We start from the raw sequence: 19,960 nt of genomic DNA on the forward strand, positions 1-19,960 counted from the left end.
TTAATCGGATTAACTTTAGTGATTCAGCCCAGAGAAGGCTTCAAAACATTCCAGACCAAGACATCCCAAGAAGATACTCTATAAAAGCCTCCTTGAACAAAGGTAGGGCACACATATGCTGTCCAAGCCCATATGCTGCTTGTGCTTGCGCTGATGTGGCCGAAAACATGTTGCGCCCGAGCACATGAGTTGACCGCATCTCCCCTCTTGAGATGTGTACTTTCATGCTTTTGTGTCTAATGCTGGGGATGTGTGTAGGGGCTCTCTCCACCCTTGTAGAAGCCTGTTTTCTCTCTTGAGTGTTACTCTCTCTCTTTTTCTGCCTCTCTCTCTGTCTCTCTGTGTCTCTTTCACTCTCTCTCCCTCCACACCTTCAAAAAAACCTTCGAATAAAATTAAAATCTATTTGCTTCACTGCTTGTCTACTCCTGAAATTCCTTTCTGTGAGGCAAGACAAGAACCCAGTAACCCTGGGTCCCAGATGGCAGAGGCAGATGGGGAGAAAGAGACCATCTTTCTCCATTCCGCTTCACATAAGTCACCCATGGGGCCCACTGACATCACCAGTACCATCAGGAGTGACCCAAGATCAAGCTATGATTTGCTCTGAGCACACTGGATGTGGGCCAAAAACCAAAATAATTTTGTACTACCAAAGACTAACCCCAGGACGCCACACATGCAAATTAACTGAGCTATATATCTAGCACTAAATTTTTTTATGAGGGAGCCCACACCCACCAGTATTCAGGAACCATTCTTGAAAATACTTGGGGGTCATTTACAGTGCCAGGAATCAAACCAGAGCCTACTGCATTCAAGGCAAAAACCCTAACACTTGTACTATTTCTCTGACCCTAAAACTACATTTTTCTCTCTTTTTTTTTTTCTGACTTTTTGGGTCATACCCAGGAATACTCAGGGGTCACTCTTGGCTCTGCACTCAAGAATTACTCCTGGCAGTGCTTGGGAAACATATGGAATGCCACTGATCAAAATTGGGTCAGCCATGTGTAAGGCAAATGCCCTATCTGTTGTACCATCACTCTGGTTCTTCTTTTTCTTTTTCTTTTTGGGCAGGGGACTATAGCCAGTAGTAGTCTTGGCTTTGGTGCTCAGGATAACTCCCAGCAGTGCTCAGGGAACTACTGAAATAGGGTCTCCCTGCCTGAGTCGCGGCCCATGAGCGGCCTCTCTGGCTCCTAATCAAGCTGCTTAACAGCCATGATACAAGAGACTCAGAAACAAATCTCGGAATCCAGCAGCTTTTGGCAGAAATGTGTCCGGTCCCCACAGTAGGTTACTGGTGCTGGGCCACCCCAGGTGGGAATAGGTTTCTTGCCTTGGCCTGTTCCCCCTGGTGGCTCAGTGGCCGCCATCCCCCAGAGGCCATTAGACAGTCAGGTTTGGGCCGGCAGTGACAAGACTTGCGGGGCCTCACCAGTGGGATGGGAGTGGAACCAGCCCTTTCCTCCCCGCCCCAAGGAGACCGCGGGTCACTGCCCACAAATGGCCTCTCTGGCTCCTGATCAAGCTGCTTAATGGTCATGATCCCAGAGAATCAGGAACAAATCTTGGAACCCAGCAGGTTTTGGCAGAAATCCCTCCAGATTTAATTGTTAAAATTTCAGAATTCTAAAATTGCACGGCCACTACTGCAGCCACGCGACATCATAATGTTATTCATAATCAGCAATAGAAAACAAATTGTCTATGGTTGCCTTTTTGGCAGATCTGAGTGTTGGGGTAAAATCCCAAATAATAATGGTGGGTCTTGTGTCAAAATATTGAATGTGCTCAAAGTAGAGAGAGAATAATGTGGAAGTCATCTGCCCCACAGATAGGGGGAGGGTGTGGGATGGGGGTATATTGGTTTTTTTGGTGGTGGAAAATGGGCACTGGAGAAGGGATGAGTGTTTCATCATTGTATGACCGAGACTTAAACCCAAAAGCTTTGTAACTGCTCTCACAGTGATTCAATAAATAAATTTGGACAGTGCTAAATTTATAGAAAGAAAAAGTAAGGTGGAGTTCATGCCCAATTCAACAACCTAATCAATGGCTGAATAAATAGCAATGCTCCTACATTAAAATAAAAAAAAGAAAAAAGAAAAAAGAAATAGGGTCTCCCACATGCACTCACTCTGGCACATAAATTCTATTGTTTTTTTCTTTTTTCGGTCATAACCAGTGATGCATAGGGTTACTCCTGGCTCATGCACTCAGGAATTACTACTGGCAGTGCTTGCTGGACCATATGGGATGCTGGGAATCGAACCCGAGTCGGCAGCATGCAAGGCAAACACCCTACCCTCTGTGCTATTGCTCCAGCCCTGCATAAATTCTTATTGTACTAAATACAAGATTTTTTTTTCTTTTTGGGTCACACCTGGCGATGAACAGGGATTACTCCTGGATCATGCACTCAGGAGTTACTCCTGGAGGTGCAAAGGGGACCATATGGGATGCTGGAAATCAAACAGAGGTTGGCCACGTGCAAGGCAAATGCCCTACCCACTGTACTATCACTCCCACCCCTATAAGATTTTTTTTTAAAGACAAGAATATATGCTAATTTGGAAACATTGAGATGAGTAATACAGTTTTCTGCATATTTTTTTTGTCTTTTCCAAATTAATTTAAAAGGAACTATAGGGTACATTCAAAGTGCAGGAAGAGTGTCAGTGGTATCCTTGTTATGAGTTCAATTTAGTTTTACTTCAAGCAAGGCCTGGCCCGGAGGCTAGTAAGATATTCTTTCTCTTTTACATATGAAAGGACTTTAAACCTTTTTAAATGGCAAATGATCTTCACCTCATCACACCCTCTCCTTGACAGTCCCAGATCTAATCAGGCTCAAGTATCAGGAAATTCTTTTTTTTTTAATTTTTTAAAAATTTTTATTAGTGAGACACCATGAGGTACAGTTGTAGACTTACAAATTTTTGTGCTTGGGTTTCAATTATACGATGATCAAATACCCATCCCTCCACCAGTGCCCATTTCCCACCACCACGGATCCCAGTATCCCTCCCAGCCCCCATTCCCCCCTCCCACCCTGCCTCTGTGGCAGGGCATTCCCTTTTGTTCTCTCTCTCCTATTGGGTATTGTGGTTTGCAAAAGAGGCAAAGGGTGGCAATTGTGTTTAGTCTATAGTCTACTTTCAGCATGCTTCTCCCATCCTGGGAGGATCGGCCCAACACCTTTTATTTGGTGCTCCCTTCTCTATCTGAGCTCCCTTTCCCCCTAGCATGTGTGGCTGGCCTCCAAGCCAGGGAGCAAAATTCCTAGTATCTGGAAATTCTTCACGCATTGCTTCTGTCTGCCCCTATTGCTTCTATAGCCTCAGAGCGTGTGAAGCTGGAGACCCAAGGTTGGCTGCCAACTGCCTCACAATGCGTGCACTGCAGGTATTAGCCCCCTAAGCAGAATTTGTTTGTTTGTTTGTTTGCTTTTTGGGTCACACCTGGCGATGCACAGGGGTTACTACTGGCTCTTCACTCAGGAATTACTCCTGGCGGTGCTCAGGGGACCATATAGGATGCTGGGAATCGAACCCGGGTCAGCCGCATGCAAGGCAAACGCACCCAGAATCTGATCTGAAGACACCAGGCCACATGGCAGTGGAGGTTTCTGCCTTCCTTTCCCTTAGGGGTCCTGGCTGTCACACCCAGGAACTGCCTTGGGCCATATTTAAGCTTGCCACCAGCCTTGATCCAGAGACTCACACATGAATCTCAAAATGGATTAGCTCCTCACAGAGATGTCTCTGGGCCCCAAACATTTACATATTTAGAATTCCACAAATGCATGCACTCCAGGAATTCTGAAATTGAGAGCAGATTCACTAGTAGGTAAGGAGATTATTCCTATCTTCCTGAGTTTTATTTCAGAGTCTCTGGATCTTGGCCTTTGATGAGATTATATGGCAGTGGGGATGGGGGGTAGTTTGTAGGTGTGACTACCAAGCTACTGGAAAACTTTGGAGCTGTGGGGAGGAGGCCCAGTTCCACTAAAAGCGAGCTTGGAGATCTCAGTCATGGGCCCTACATACCTGGGTTCTTCTGCAGGTTCTCTTGTGGGTGAGGCTGTCTGAGTCTGTGGACAGCAGCCTTGACAATGGCTGTGGTTGAATTCTGGAGGTTTTTGGCTGCCGGGGTGCTGCTGGGGCCGGGAGGGAAACTCAACCTGCCCCCCTCTGAGTTGCCCCTGTGAAGACAGCCTGGTTCAGGGTTAGGACAACATGCGGGGTTAAGATGTACTGTGTCACTCTCTTCCGGGAGTTAAAGCAACTTCTGATCTTTGCCTGTCCTGATAAACTAACAACACTCAAACCTTCCCCACAGTTTTTCTGTTTTTGTGCTACACCCTGTTTTTGAGCTGTGCTCAGGGCTTACCCCTGGCCTTGAGTTCAGGAATCACTCCTGGCAGGGCTCAGGGGACCATATGGGATGCTGGGTATTGAACCCAGTTCAGCCATATATAAGGCAAGTAGTCCACTGTACTACTGTTCTGGAACTCTCACCTCACTTCCCTCATTCTGAGTTCTGGTTGAGAGTTTAGCACGCATAAGATATTCAGTAGAGTGTGTATTGGTTTGGTCATGCCTACCACCCCAGCAGACAGGGCTGGTGTCTCCCAGGTAGGAACATCCTAAACTCTGCTGCCAGGGTAAGGGGGAGGCCAAGTGGGTAGGATCCTTTCTCCCTCTCCACTCTCAGGGTGCAACAGGAGTAACCCCTCTTCCCTGGGGCCTGAAGGCCTGAACGGTGAGCTCTAACCTAGCTTCCTTTCAGTTCACGAAAAAATCCCATGTCCACATTGCGCCTAACACCGGTCAGATTAGCTGCACCGCCGTCTCTAGGGCGTGCACAGGCCCCGCCCCGTCTCCAGGGCGACGAGGGACGCGTGCTCTGCCCCTCGGATTCCTTAGTGTCCGCTACTTTTGTTCCGACATTGATAGTCCCCGAAATGCGCCTCGCCGCGACCGCTCCTCATGCAGTAACTGGAAAGGGCTGATGAGACAGCTCAAGGGGTTGGAGTGCGTGCTCTGCCTCTGGGAGCAGCCCGGGGGTCCTTCCCCGGTACTGCGCGGTTCGCCAACAGTCCCGTCTGCCGCCGCTCCCCTCCCCCGCCCAAACGCAGCCAACCCGGAAGCGTGCTCCGACCTCGCGTTCCCCAGTGCAGCGGCGGCTGCAAAGTCGGGTTCCGCCGGCCGGCGCCCGGAAGTGAGGCCTCGGTGGTGGCGAGCGGGAGGCAGCCGCGGCACGGCCGAGTGCCCGAGGAGGAGCCGGAGGTGGGGTTGAGCGGTTACCCCAGCCGCGGCGCCCCGGGGAAACCGTGGGGACCATAGGCGGGGCGCCCGTATAGGCGAGGAGCGGACCCGAGGAGGCGTTGTAACGAGGCTGTGGAGGCAGGAGATTCGGGGGACCCGGGCTGCAGCGGGTCAGGAGCCGATTCGATTCGGGACGGGTGCATGGCACGAGTGAAGAGCGGGTGGCTGATGTGGATCCCTCGGGAGGGCGGGCCTTTGTTGCAAGGCGACCCAGAAATCCGGAGTCCACCCAGGGGCAGGGAATAGCGAGTGAGTCGAGAAAGGACAACAAGCGCCACGGGTACTCAGGTTTCGGACTCCAGTCTCGCGGACAGGGCGTTGAAGTTCCTTAGTTTCTGGCTAAGATGCTTCTGGCAGAGGTACCGGCGGTGCAAAAAGAGGACCGGCTTAAGGAATGCCAGGAATGACTGCGTCTCTCGGGCCCTGAGCAGAGAGGGACGTCCCGGTGGAGGGTCTGAACGTGCTCCCCCTGGCTGTCGCCTGTGGAATGGACTGGGAGGAGGTCGCGTTCAAGGAGCTTGGCTGCTCCAGTCCAGGCCAGCCTATAAAAATCTATGCTAGGTGGTCAAGGAGTCACTTGTGGGACATGATGAAAAGGGAGGGGGTGTGGTCCCTGCAAGGGAAAGGTGAGTTTGGAATAGGAGGGGTTGTACTGGAACCCCACTCTGACCTGAGCCTGGAGAGGGGCCAGTTCTCCCTATACACGGTGTTGGAGAGAGTAGTATGAGTAGTAGTAGTAGAGTAAGGGCATGATCCTGACTGGGAGATGATCCAGAGTGGGGTGTGCTCAATTCAAGCAGTAGAACTCCTGTTCCTACCTCATCATCCCACCCTTTGGTGCCTACCTGTGGATGGTATTTAGGGGTATAAAGCTTACAGTTTTGCAGGCAGCAAGGGGAGTCTCAGCTGTGCTCATTCTGGATTGCTACTGCTTTCCCCAGTCCCCACCCAATCATACACTCCATGCACAGGTTATAAACAGCTCATCCGGTCCTGCACCCCATAGAGTGGGGCACCAGGCTGTGCAGAGACCTCCCTGCTTCTTGCTTCCTGGGCTAGGGTCTGCCTTAAATTAGGCATTCTGTGAGGTGCCAGCCAAATGTCCCATCTAAACTCAACCTTTTATGGGGGTGTAGAGATAGTACAGCAGATAGGGCTCTTGCCTCACACATGGCCAACCTGGGTTCAAATCCTAGCATCCCATATGGTCCTCTGAGCACTGCCAGGAGTGAAACCTGAGTAGAGCTGAGTGCAGAGCCAGGAGTAAGTCCTGAATACAGCTGAGTGTGCTGCCCCATTCTCCTTCCTCTCCCACCAAAGAAAATAAAATCTAGATTCAGTCCTTGGTAGCTCTGCACTAATCAATCATAATTTCCAAGGCAGGTTGTGCCATTCCAGTGAATACCATATACATTGGCAAATATGCTTCAGTTCTCAGGCAGATCATCTGAACAGCGCTAGTGTGGGTCTTGCATTCTCTGAAATTGGGGAGGTGGCAAGGAGAGAGGCTTGTCTGAGACTATGGACCTATGTTACTGCCACATGAGGAGTGATGTGAGGTGTGGCAGCCAGTTCTGGTTAGGATTGCTGCTTTCACCCTGAAGTGGGACAAGGGGAAGACTTTTGGAAGGATAGTGAACAGGTCGCAGATGGCTTGATGGTTAGCCAGACAGGTGGGCTGGTGTTTAGTGCCCCCTCTTTCTGTTTTGCTGAGAGCTGTGCATGTGGAGGGTCTATAGAAATCACAGAGTGGGGAGGAGTCCCCTGTGTTGTGGTGGGGCAGGGTTCAGAAGCTTGGGGCTGTGGTTATCCTGTCCTGGGACACTGGGCACAGGGATGCTTAGGGGTCCCATCTGACATCCAGTCGCCCCACTCCTCATCCAGTACAGATGGCGGTAGCCGAGACTGTGCACCATATCCACCTCCAGAACTTCTCCCGCTCCCTGCTCGAGACCCTCAACGGGCAGCGGCTGGGTGGCCACTTCTGCGATGTGACTGTTCGTATCCGCGAGGCCTCTCTGCGTGCACACCGCTGCGTGCTGGCCGCCGGCTCACCCTTCTTCCAGGACAAGTTGCTACTGGGCCACTCGGAGATCCGTGTGCCACCCGTTGTGCCTGCGCAGACCGTCCGCCAGCTCGTAGAGTTCCTTTACAGCGGCTCGCTGGTGGTGGCACAGGGAGAAGCGCTGCAGGTTCTCACGGCTGCGTCTGTGCTACGCATCCAGACGGTCATTGATGAATGCACACAGATCATCGCCCGCGCCCGCACCCCTGCCCCTGGTGCCCCCACACCTGCACCCCTGCCCGCCCCCATTCCCCCGCGGCTCGCACCCGCGCAGCTGCGCCATCGCCTGCGCCACTTGCTGGCCGCCCGCCCTGCGGGCTACTCCGGTGCCGCACATAGCCGCAAGCAGCGCCAGCCTGCGCGCCTCCAGCTGCCCGCGCCCCCAGTGCCGGCCAAGGAGGAAGGCGCTGAGGCCCCCCACATCCTGCCTGCTGCCCCGGAGGATCGAGGGGATGATGAAGATGAGGAATCCGAAGACGATTCCTATGGTGAGGATGGTGAAGGCAGTGGGCTGGGTGAGGGCCAGGCGCCCCCGCCCTTTCCGGATTGCACCACTGGCTTCCCTGCCACCACCGCTACAGTCGCCGTTGCCACCGCCACCACCGACAGCGTCCACAAGGAGGAGCCGCTGGGGTCCTCTGGCATCTCAGATTATAGTGGCGCTACCCGAGTTTTCCACCGGGGCACTCCTGCTGAGGAGGTGTTCTCTGATGGCTATGTGTCAGCCTGGCAGGATGAAGACGGCGCCACCGCCACTGCCGCTGTGGCTGCAGAGAGCTGCCCTGCTGAGACTCCCATCCCACCTGACTGCATCCTGGCAGGACCCCAGCCACCAAGTGTGAAGACACCGGGAACTCCACTCACCCTCTTCCCCTTCCACCTGGGCTCCCCAGGCCCACCCGGACAACCTCCTCCAGGGCCTGCTGGTGCTGCCCCTGCGCCCCCACCAGCCTTCTACCCAGCACTTCAGCCCAGCACTGCTCCCAGCGCACCTTTGGGGGAAGCGCCCCCTCCTGCTGCCGCCGCCACCTCAGCAGCTTGTGCGCGCAACCCCCGAGCAGAGCCGCCCGCTTATGAATGCAGTCACTGTCAAAAGACATTCAGCTCCAGGAAGAACTACACGAAACACATGTTCATCCATTCTGGTGAGCGGGGATGGGTCACAGAGGCCCCTGCTCATTGGAGTTCAGATCCTGAACGGGGGTTGGGCACTCCTGGGGCAATGATGTGAGGAAGAGCTACACCAAACACACTTTCATCTACTCCAGTGAGCAGGATGTGTCACTGAGCTCCCTGCTCTTTAGAGTTCAGATCCTGAGAGGGACTGGGCATTGCTGAGGGCACTAATGTGGGTATGTTGCACTAATGTGGGTATGTTGCTCTGGTGACCCCAAAGGAGTTGGAAATTAAATGAAGCCCCCACATGAATGCAGGGGAGAGAAAAGTGACAGACTCTCTTGCCCTTTCTTTACCTCCTCGTGTGGGGCCTGGAGAATTCGAACATAGGTGAGATCAGGAACCTGGTCTGGACTGCTGAGAGCTGCACATCCACTCTAGTCACTGTGATGCCAGGGAAAGCACTTAGCTAGGTTAGAACGATTCTGGGTATCACTGGGACCAGGTGTTATGAATGAGGCATGTAGGCCTGTGGAAGTAGAGGAGAGCTTCAGAGGTGGCCTGCACACAGAGCTGGAGGAGAGGACTAGGACTGCAGTGTAGGACCCCACAACTGCATGAAGGCCCTGAGTTGACCTTGCAGAAGCTGGGGAAGAGGTGCTTGGTGGACTCTAGATAGAGTTAAGCAGGGGCCCAAGTAGGTCCTGGAATGGCCTGGTATAAATGGTTGGTGATGGAAAGTGGTGGTGTGTAATGGCAAAGGCCACAGCTGGACACTGTCAGGAAAAGCAAATATTTGGAAGACCAGCAGGAGTAGAGCGTAAAGTGCTGGAAGGGCAGGAATTTAGGATCATATAGTCAATCCTTAGGATTGCAAAGGCGGCAGTGTTCTGAGCTGGGGAGTCCCTGAGACGTGACTTAGAATCCACACCCAAGCTGCTTTGGGGAGGAAGGAGAATTGAACACAGGTGGCACAAGGATGTTGGTTTGTGTGCAGAGGGCTTCCTAGTGCCAGATCTGTCTGGCTGAACCAGAAACTTGGCAGGTTTGGGGTTCCCCCTTCTGCTGAGACTTTTTTCCCCCCTTTGAGCCACTATGTTGGTACTTAGGGACTGCTCTCCGTGGCGCATGGGCTTAGCCATTTGAGCTATCTCCCTGGTCAGAGATTTGCTTTTTGCTTCTACCAAATAACTCCCAGAGCCAACACAGCGTCCTCTTTGAGCGAGGGTCATGGGACATGATAAGGTCCAGCATAAGAAGGATCTATGCAACAATACAAAGTTCCAGAAGGAAGGGTATACTCTGATTCACCCCTCTGTCCTGGAGGAGAGAAGTCCCATCATTGTAAGGGTGCTGGCCCTTGACAGACTGTCTCCAGAATGGTGCCCAGGACCGTAGTTCAGTATTGTCTGGGGCCAAAGAGAGAACTCAAGGATTATAAAGCAGGGGGCCTGAGCGATAGTTCAGCGGGTTAGGTGTTTGCCTTGCACACGGCTGACCCGGGCTCAATCCCTGGCATCCCATATGGTCCCCCAAGCACTGCCAGGAGTAATTCCTGAGTGCAGAGCCAGGAGTAACCCCTGAGCATCGCTGGGTGTGACCCAAAAAGAAAAAAAATTATAAAGCATTCAGTTTGATCTCCAGCACTTCATGGTCACTTGAGCACCACTGGCATAGCCTTGGTGGCCCCCAGCACCGCTGGGAGGTCCTCCAAAGACAGGAGCAGAGTGTTCTATGGATATGGTAAAGTAGGGGAAGATGCAGGACGGTTTTGAAAAGTCAAGTTGGGGAAGTAACCTGGTTAGTTCTAATGGGCAAGGGATGTCCCAGACTAGGATTTCCTACTGGATGGGCAGGGGGTGACCTTATGGGACACTGCTAGGAATAAATGGAGGTCTATGGGGGTGTGGGTCCAGGAACAAGGGTTGATCCAGGAATGGAAGAAGCTCTCTTCCCTGCTGACATTACTTGTGTGGCCCATCCTTTCTCCTGCAGGTGAGAAGCCCCACCAGTGTGCAGTGTGCTGGAGATCTTTCTCTCTGCGTGATTACCTACTCAAGCATATGGTGACGCACACTGGCGTGCGCGCCTTCCAATGCGCCATCTGCGCCAAGCGTTTCACCCAGAAGAGCTCGCTCAACGTGCACATGCGCACTCATAGGCCCGAGCGAGCACCCTGCCCTGCCTGCGGCAAGGTCTTCTCACACCGCACGCTACTTGAGCGGCACCTGGCGGCACACCCTGCCCCGTGACCGGGCCAGGGACCTGTCCACGTCTTCCTCCTGCTTCTATCATTTCCTCCCAGACCTGATGAGACTGGCTCCTGGTTTCCCCCTCTACATACTCGGCCCCTATGAACAAAATGGAGACTGGGACTGTTCCCTGTCCTGTGTGAGGCCACGGTTCCCGACTCTCACCCAAGACAGCCCTCCTTCATCTGACTCCTAAGGGGGCTCAGGTTCACTCATCTGGGACTGGGGCTGGGGTGGCCTCCACTTTGTAATAAAGGACTGTGGGTCATAAGCCCCAATGATGGATGCTGTGAAATCCTGGACTAGGAGTCCCCCTATCCCAGACTGGCTGGGGATGCAAAAAAATTTTTTTTTTCTCTTTTGTTTTGAAGCATCCCTGGCAGTGCTTGGGGCTTATTCATGGCTCTGCTCAGGGATCACTCCTGGCAGGGATTAGGAGATCATATGGGATGCTGGTGATTGAATCTGGGTTGGCCACTTGCAAACTAAACAGCCTACTTACCCTACTTACTACATACTCTCTGGCCCATGAAGATGCAAAGTTCTGGAGTGTGGGTGGCTGGAGGTTGTCAGTAAGGACCCTTGGATGCCCTCCTGGTGGCTGCACACTGATGTTCAATGGTGCAGTGTAGGAATCCCCAAGTGGTGGGGAGTCACCTCGGAGGGTCGCAGTTCTTCCTCCAGATGAATCAGCTGCCCAGAAAAGTTCCAGGGTAGAGAAGAGTTTTTTTCTAGTGAGTAATGCTGTAGTTGGCTGTGCTACAAAGGTACTGCTTTTTATTAATTTATTTTTTTTATTTTTTTGGGTCACACCCAGGAGTTACTCCTGGTTCATGCACTCAGGAATCACTCCTGGCAGTGCTCAGGGGACCATATGGTATGCTGGAAATCGAACCTGGGTCGGTCGTGAGTAAGGCAAATGCCCTACCCACTGTGCTATTGCTCCAGCCCCAGTACTGCTTTTTAGAGTAGCCTGAGGTGAAGGACTAAGGCCTTTCAACCCATGTAGTGGGCAGAGTTGAGCCTCCTGAATTGCCAGCATGGTTCTGTGGTGCCAGGAATAGGGCAGAGGCATTTTACCCTTCCAGGAAGCCTAAATTTAGTTTGCAAGAAGTATTTACTGAGCACTTGGCAAGAGGTTGTGGGCTGCACTGCACCACCAGACTACACTTCCCTGGCCAAGAGGGCACCACAGAACACCCGCTGTGTACTGTGTAGAGTAGCAGACTCTTGTTGGCCTGCCAGTTTTGCTGTGGCTTACGTAAAGTAACAGTTTCAAAAGCAGGCCTTTCAGCTTTTGAAATGATGACAAAGCAGAGAATGGTAATCAGGTTTAGGGAATCTCGGGGACAAAGTCTTAGGGGCGGTTCTATGCCAGCGAGATCACACCAGCAGGCAGACAGGAGCAGTCTACACACATTTAGGCAGCCAGAAGGTGCCATGGCTATGGGGCTGCGACTGGCTCTGTTGCTGTCACTGCTGTCACTGCTGAAGGTACTGGGATATCCCATCTGGCCTTCAGCTGGGGCCTTAGCCCTGCGCTGGCTCCTGGGTGACCTTACCTGTTGTGGTTTGCTTGGCCTGATCATTATGGCGTGGCCAGGACTCAGTCCCTGGATGCCCCCCTGGCTGAGCCTAGTGGCCACAGTGCCTATACTGAGCCTGTTACCTCCACGACCACCTCCTGGACTGCTCTGGCTGCCGGCAGACCTGATCTACATCTTGGGGCTCTTGAACTTGGGCCTGAAAGTCAGCGCCCGCCTGAGCCGCAGGCCCCCACATACCTTCGTGGACTGCTTTGAGCGGCGAGCACGTGAGCAGCCAGACCGTGTGCCCTTGGTGTGTACAGGGTACGGGGGACACTCAGTGACCTACCGGGAGCTGGACACCCGTGCCTGCCAGGCAGCGTGGGCTCTCAAGGCCTTGCTGAAGGATCCCACAGGCCACGCTTCCAAGGAATCTGCTGCCCTCCTGGTGTTGCCCTCCAAGACAATTCCAGCCCTGGGTTTGTGGCTGGGGTTGGCCAAGCTTGGCTGCTCAGTGGCCTGGATCAATCCAAACAGCCGAGGGGCACCCCTGGTACACTCTGTGCTGAGCTCCGGGGCCCAGTTGCTGCTGGTGGACCCAGGTGAGTGCTCCAGAGACTAGTGGAAACTGGACGGTTGTGAGAATTTGGGCAGAGGAGGGTTAGGAGGGATATGCAGGGAGTGTCCTTTCCTGGCATCTCTCCCATAATTATAGTTAAACCTGAGTTGCTGGATCAGGAAAGACAGTATAGCTGGGAAGCGGGCAGCAGACCTGGTTTCCACCCCCAGCACATATGATCCCTTAAGTCCTACCGGGAGTGAGCACAATCAGGTGTGGTCCAAAACCCAAACCCTCAGGCCAAAGTAATAGTACAGCAAGCAGGGCTGTTTTTGATCCCTGGGACCCAATATGGTCTCCCAAGTTCACCAACATTAATCCCTGAGCACAGAGCCAGGAGTAAGCCCTGAGTTCTGACAGGTGTGGCTCCAAAAAAACAAAAATCTTAACTGCTGGAAAGTAATTCTGAGAGAAAAAATGTTGTTTTAGCTTTTTTAAAGTTTTTTCTTGAAGAGGGCTGTATCTGGTGGTGCCTCCAGGGACTAAGAAGTGCCAGGGATCAAATCAGGGCTCATGCTTAAAGCACATGCTTGCGTCCTGTGAGCCAATTCCCCAGGCTGGGTTTGGTTTTGTTGGTTTTGGCCACATCCAGTGTTGCTCATGGTTTACTCCTCACTCTGTGCTCAGCGATCACTCCTGGTAGGTCCTGGGGATTATACAGTGGTCCCTGGGATTGAACCTGGATCTGCCGTATGCAAGGTGAGCCCTATCCATTATACCATTTATTTTTCCCTATCCTACTCCATTTTCAACATTGTTTTCCACTCCAGTTATTTTAATTTTTTTTTTTGCCAGAAAGCACTACTTATGTGCAGAAGTTTTTCATTGTTTTCTGGAAGCTGTTTCCTCTGCTTCATCCTTGGGTCCCGGACCCCCCTCACAGGCTGAGTTTTTGCCTCCATTTCTCCTTTGCTTCTCCTGCAGAGCTCCGGGACAGACTGGAGGAGGTCCTCCCCAAACTGCTTGCAGAGAACATCCGCTGCTTCTACCTTAGCCACTCCTCCCCCACACCGGAAGTGGGGGCTCTGGGACCTGCCCTTGAGAAAGCACCCCTGGACCCTGTGCCTGCTGACCTACGTTCTGGGATCACAGGGAAAAGCCCTGCCCTTTTTATCTATACCTCAGGAACAACTGGTGAGATGTCCTGCAACTCTAACCCCCATCTCTAAACATTCATGCTGATCTGATTCAGCTTTGTGCTTGAGCCTGAACTCTGATCCACCATGAAATATGAATGATCAGTACCAGAATTCTGCCTCTGCCCAGAAAAATGGGTAAGGAAACCCAGCCGAGAATTCAGCTTCTGAGCCCTCCACAAATTTCCATACTTACTCCCATCCTGAGGGCCTCAATCCCTGGCCGTGCTATCTCATTCCTCTTCTACTGCCCCTTACCACCTCACCTTTCCCACTCCTTCACCCTGCAGGACTCCCAAAGCCCGTCATCCTGACGCATAAGAGGCTACTTCAGATGTGCGGCATGCTGTCTCTGTGCGGGGTCACAGCTGATGACAAAGTCTACACAGTCTTGCCTCTCTATCATGTCATGGGCCTTGTCCTTGGGGTCCTTGGATGCCTGGAGCTTGGTAAGCCCTTCTCTGAGGATCCCTCTGACCACAGGATCACCTGAGTGACAACTTGGTGACAAGACTCCCTAGGTTTCCTAGCATTTTGCTTTTCATTGTTTGTGATCAGAGATCAAACCTATTCGAGCCCTGGGCCTACCTGGGCAGACAATTGGACACCCAGATAGTCCCCAATGTCTGCTCTTCAAGACAAAACAGGTGTAAACATTCCATTGGACTGTCTCCCTAGATACAAAACAAGAATTTAAGTAGTTCTCTCCACTGCGTTTCTGTGTGTACATGTGTGATATGTTTGTGTGTGTGTGCATGCGCTTGTGTGATGACAGGGATTAAACCCAGGTCTCATGAATGCAAAAACATTCACTATTCCATATGTGCAGATCTCCAAAGATTTTCTTTCTTTTTTCTTTCTTTCTTTCTTTCTTTTTTTTTTTTGAGCCACACCTGGTGGTGCTATGCTTGGAGGTTATTCCCAGTTTATGCTTACTGGATCATGCCATGCTGGAGATCAGATCCAGCCACACACAAACAAAGCATGGGTTCCAGTCCATTCATAGAACTATCATTTTGGTTGCCCATCAACATTGGAGTTACTCCTGGTTCTGCACTCAGGAATTACTCCTAGCAGGCTTAGGGGCCATATGGGATGTTATGCCAGATACTGAACCAAGGTTGGCTGCGTACAAGCCAACAAATTTCTCCTGCCACTTTTTCTTTTCTGGTTTTTGGGCCACACTCAAAGGTGCTCATGGGTAACTCCTGACAGTGCTCAAGGGACCATATGGAGTGTTGGAATGAAACAGGGTTGGTCACATGCAAGGCAAGTGCCTAAATTTCTATACTATTCTATACTATTTCTTAAGCTCAAAACACAGATTTCTAAAACTTGTTTTTTCTGGTATGACCCAAACCCCTCCCACCAGTTCTTTATTTTATTTTATTTTTTTGCTTTTTGGGTCACACCTGGCGATGCAGAGGGATTACTCCTGGCTCTACACTCAAGAATCACCCCTAGCAGTGCTCAGGGGACCATATGGGATGCTGGGAATCGAACCCGGGTTGGCCGCATGCAAGGCAAACACCCTACCCGCTCTGCTATTGCTCCAGGCCCCGCCACCAATTCTTTAAATAAATAATTAAAATTGTTATTTGTAAGCCACCTGGCAATCCTTGGGACTACACCCAGCTCTGTACTCTAGAGGTTGTTTGTGTTGATACTTAGGTGACAATGTGCTGAGAGAACAGAGGATTAAAACAGATTCCCCTGTACTCTTCTCAAGGGGGCAGCCCAGGTTGGGTTAGAGACAGAGATGAGACCCATATCCTGTGCATCAGGGAACGCAGTCCAGTGATATTTTGCGTGTGTGCAAGTGTGTTTGCTATGCCCAGGACTGAGCCCAGGGACTCACACAGAAATTACTCCACTGTTGAGCTACGTCCCCACAACCACAGTCCAGTAATAAAGGTGCCTACTTCTAGTGGCTTGGGAACATGACCTAAAGGTCTCTCCTTTTTCCCAGGAGCTACTTGTGTCCTGGCTCCGAAGTTCTCAGCCTCCTGCTTCTGGGATGACTGTCGACAGCATGGTGTGACTGTTGTGCTGTATGTGGGTGAGGTCCTGCGGTACCTCTGCAACATTCCCCAGGTGAGGTGCAGAGATTAGGACTTCACAGATAACACACTAGGTGTGAAATCAAAGATTATCCCTGGTAGAGTTCACAGGTATATTCACAGAATTCAAGTAAGATGCCACAGATAAAATACCTGCTCACTAGTCCCAGATAACAAGTCTCACACAAGCTTCCCATCTGGCTTCTTCACCAGAGTGCTAACTCTCGGTTCGGTGCCTTCATTTAGAAATCAGGCATTCTTCAGGAGATTGTTGTAAGAATATGTATAAAGTGTCTCACTCAGCTCCTAGATGTGAGCTGGCCCTATCCTTACAAAGCTCCCTATATAACTGTTTCCAGGCTAAACTGCCCATATGTCTCTCTAGATAAAACCTCTAGGTAATCCTTCAGGAAAAGTCTACATAGTCATCATAGAGGTGCAAATCACGCCCCCAAGATACCTCCACTGAATGGCCCTAAGTCACCTCTTCAAGTAAGGCCTTCAGGCAATTCCCCCAAGGTACAAGTCTCAGGTAACTACTCCTAAGTATAATGCCAGGTATTTCTTCTAGGTTAGACACCCAGATGAAGTCTCCAGAAAGTGACCTTTGAAGGTGACTCTCCAGATAAAGATTCCAAGGAACTAGTCTTAAGTTGAAGTCCCTAGGCCCAACATAGTTCAGTGGGTTTGACTCATGCTTTATATGCAGGTGTTCTGGGTTTGATTCCTGGCACCACACAGTCCCCTGAGTACCACTGGATAAAAAAGCCTGAGCCCTGAGCTTGGAGGTGTGACTCAAATCCCAAAAACTATAAACAGGGGCTGAAGCAATAGCACAGTGGGTAGGGTGTTTGCCTTGTATGTGGCCAGCCCGGATTCGATTCCCAGCATCCCATATAGTCCCCTGAGTACCTCCAGGGGTAATTCCTGAGTTCTGCGCCAGGAGTAACCCCTGTGCATCGCTGGGTGTGACCCAAGATGCAAATAAATAAAAGTAATTATATTTTTAAAAAAAAACTATATACAGGTTTCTGTCCCTGAATGACTCTGGTTGATATAGTCTATAATGTCTAGGAAATCCCTCAGGTAAGAGCCCTAAATAGCTTTTTAGGGTATGCTGGGTATGCTGAGTCTACTACTCATTCTTCTTGGGACATCCCTACAGCAACCAGAGGACCAGATGCATACAGTCCGCCTGGCGATTGGCAATGGACTCCGAGCTGACGTGTGGAAGACCTTCCTGCAGCGCTTTGGCCCCATGCAGATAATTGAAGTCTATGGTTCCACAGAGGGCAATGTGGGTTTTGTCAACTACACAGGGCGCTGTGGGGCCCTGGGAAAGATGAGCTGCATCCTCCGAGTGAGTTGATTGTGACACTGGAACTAACTGAGGGTGAACACACAAGAACTCTGCTGACCCCTCCTCTCCCTTCCCCCAGATGCTGGCCCCCTTTGAGCTCGTACAGTTTGATACAGAGGCAGCAGAGCCTATAAGGAACAATCAGGGTTTTTGCATCCCTGTGGGGCCAGGTGTGTATGTTGGGGCACCTGTCCTGTGTGTGGGAAGGGTGGGAACCCTACGTTTCCTTCTTAACTGGAATAAGCTACCCAGAGCATTGAGGTTAGTGCCCAGTGCTGTTGTCTACAGCTCTCAACCACTTTGACACTCAGACCTGTCTGATCATTCCTTGGAACCTCCTGTCTCACAGTTTCTAATTCCAAACAACTGCCCTGCACTGCCTGCCTATTCTGTTGGGTCTCTGTATCCATCTTTTGTTAGGCAGGTGGTGGGGGTTATTCCTGGCTCTGTACTCAGGGGTCACTCATAGCAGTGCTTATATGGTGCCATGGATTGAACCTGGGGCTCCAGCGTGCAAAGTATGCTCTCCAGCCTGTTGAGAGAGCCTCAAATTTTCTGTAAGAGGCGGTCTCTTCTTCCTCTCTTAAAGATGTAGCTCAACAGTACAGTACATGCCTTTCGTGTGTAAGATATTGGGATAGACCCCTAGTAAGGTTTAGAAAAAATCCAGTGATTCCTTATGTGGTCTTCTGTTCTTTGGTTTGTTTTTTGGAATATGTGTGCCAAGAATCATTCCCAGAACCTCACATGGAAGGCAATCCCTTTGCTGCTGAACTAAAATCCTGACTTTTTTTTTTGTTTTGTTTTTGGGGGGGCCACACCCAGTGGTGTTCAGAGGCTACTTCCAGGCTGGTGCTCTAGGAAAACCATGAGGCACCCGGCCGCCCACAGAGAAAGCATCTGCTGAGCCCTTTGAGTTTTCTCCCCGACCCCCGCCTCTCTCAGTTGTGTCTCCTGACCTGTCTAGTGTTTCTGGATCTGTCTCTTCTCCAACAGAAACCCCCACTATTGTGGGTCCACTCCTGCGAGGACTGGTAGGCCCTGAGGTTAATACCTCTTCTCCCACCCGTTTTCCTTTAGACCCTTCCCTTCTTTGACCTCTGCTTAAGTTGTTGCTGTTGCACACGCGTTCCGGGGTTCACCACAAACTCCGCGGTGCTACTGGCCAGGCACGCGGTGAGTCGGGGGGCGCTGAGCGCTACCTCATCAAGCCAGCCCTTCCCGTTTCTCCTCAGGGGAGGCAGGCCTTCTGCTGACCCAGGTGTCGGGTCTCAACCCCTTCTTCGGGTACCGCGGGCCCCGGGAACTGTCGGAACGCAAGTTGGTGCGGAACGTGAAGCGAACAGGCGATGTTTATGTCAACACCGGGGACGTGCTGACCATGGACCACGAAGGCTTCCTCTACTTCCGGGACCGCCTCGGGGACACTTTCCGGTCGTGGCTTTGGGGCGGGGTCGCCCGGACTTCATGCCCCTAGCGGGAGGCGGGCACATTCCCGGGGGCGGGGCCCCGCCAGCCCTGGAGGGGTCGGGGGAAATATGGTCTGTAGCGTGGTCCCCTCCCTCTGGGGCTGCCCATCAAACTGGCTCGCATTCCTACAGCTGGAAGGGCGAGAACGTGTCCACGAGGGAGGTGGAGGGCGTGCTGTCGCTTGTCGACTTCCTGCAGGAGGTTAACGTATACGGTGTGCCTGTCCCAGGTGAGAAGTCGCCTTCTTCAGCAGCTGGGGGCGGGGGGAGGGGGAGAGGGGGAATGTTAGGGGGGAAGCTGCTGGGCTATGACTGGGGGCCGCCCTGGCATTGAGGTGACTACTTCTCAGGATGCGAGGGTAAGGTGGGCATGGCAGCAGTGCAGCTGGTCCCAGGGCAGACGTTCGATGGACAGACACTTTACCAGCATGTGCAAACCTGGCTGCCTCCCTACGCAAGGCCTCACTTCATTCGTATCCAGGTGAGTTCAAGGTGTAGGTGTATCCAGGTGTATTCGTATTCAGGTGAGCTCAAGTTAGAGAGGTGTGCAAGTCAGTCTGGTGACTACTTTTACCATCCCCGCAGGATGCCCTGGAGCTAACTAGCACTTTCAAACTGGTGAAATCCCATCTGGTGCGTGAGGGCTTCAGTGTAGACGTGGTCGCTGATCCCTTGTTCGTGCTAGACAGCCAAGCTCAGACCTTCCGGCCCCTGACACTGGACACCTACCAGGCTGTGTGTGACGGAAGATGGAAACTCTGACCATCTGACCCGCCCACAGAACACAGGAGTGGGACCCAGTGCTGACTTACACCTGCATTGTCATGTCACCCCAGACACGTGAGGTGGCACCCTAACTGCCCAGCCTGAGCTATTTCCAGGTGCAAGGCACAGGCCAGGGCCCAGTAGCAGAGTGACAATAAACTCAGATATATACAGAGTCTGTTCCCAAAATTATTTAGCATAACAGTCCCTTTTCCCTTTTCAGGAAGGAAAAAATAACACAGCACCCCTTGGAATT

General features: G+C 51.8%; 2 protein-coding genes across 4 annotated transcripts; both read left to right on the forward strand.

The window, feature by feature from the left end:
* Positions 1 to 5,203: 5,203 nt before the first annotated feature.
* Positions 5,204 to 11,265, forward strand: ZBTB45 (zinc finger and BTB domain containing 45). 2 transcript variants are annotated; one of them, XM_056136377.1, is made up of 3 exons: positions 5,204 to 5,297; positions 7,226 to 8,546; positions 10,513 to 11,265. In XM_056136377.1, the coding sequence occupies exons 2-3, from the start codon at positions 7,226 to 7,228 to the stop codon at positions 10,767 to 10,769; spliced, it is 1,578 nt and encodes a 525-aa protein (XP_055992352.1). In that variant the 5' UTR covers positions 5,204 to 5,297; the 3' UTR covers positions 10,770 to 11,265. The 2 variants fall into 2 exon arrangements, with proteins under 2 accessions (XP_055992352.1, XP_055992351.1); XM_056136376.1 differs by lacking the exon at positions 5,204 to 5,297 and adding an exon at positions 6,828 to 6,996.
* Positions 11,266 to 11,746: 481 nt separating this feature from the next.
* On the forward strand, positions 11,747 to 19,879 carry SLC27A5 (solute carrier family 27 member 5). 2 transcript variants are annotated; one of them, XM_056136362.1, is made up of 10 exons: positions 11,749 to 12,897; positions 13,839 to 14,048; positions 14,341 to 14,499; positions 16,020 to 16,144; positions 17,276 to 17,470; positions 17,550 to 17,640; positions 18,706 to 18,904; positions 19,072 to 19,169; positions 19,290 to 19,420; positions 19,525 to 19,879. In XM_056136362.1, the coding sequence occupies exons 1-10, from the start codon at positions 12,072 to 12,074 to the stop codon at positions 19,699 to 19,701; spliced, it is 2,211 nt and encodes a 736-aa protein (XP_055992337.1). In that variant the 5' UTR covers positions 11,749 to 12,071; the 3' UTR covers positions 19,702 to 19,879. The 2 variants fall into 2 exon arrangements, with proteins under 2 accessions (XP_055992338.1, XP_055992337.1); XM_056136363.1 differs by lacking the exon at positions 19,290 to 19,420 and having other exon boundaries at positions 11,747 to 12,897; positions 19,525 to 19,681.
* Positions 19,880 to 19,960: the final 81 nt, after the last annotated feature.

The sequence above is a fragment of the Sorex fumeus genome, unplaced genomic scaffold, assembly GCF_029834395.1.
Source record: "Sorex fumeus unplaced genomic scaffold, SorFum_2.1 ptg000122l, whole genome shotgun sequence".
NCBI lineage: Eukaryota > Metazoa > Chordata > Mammalia > Eulipotyphla > Soricidae > Sorex > Sorex fumeus.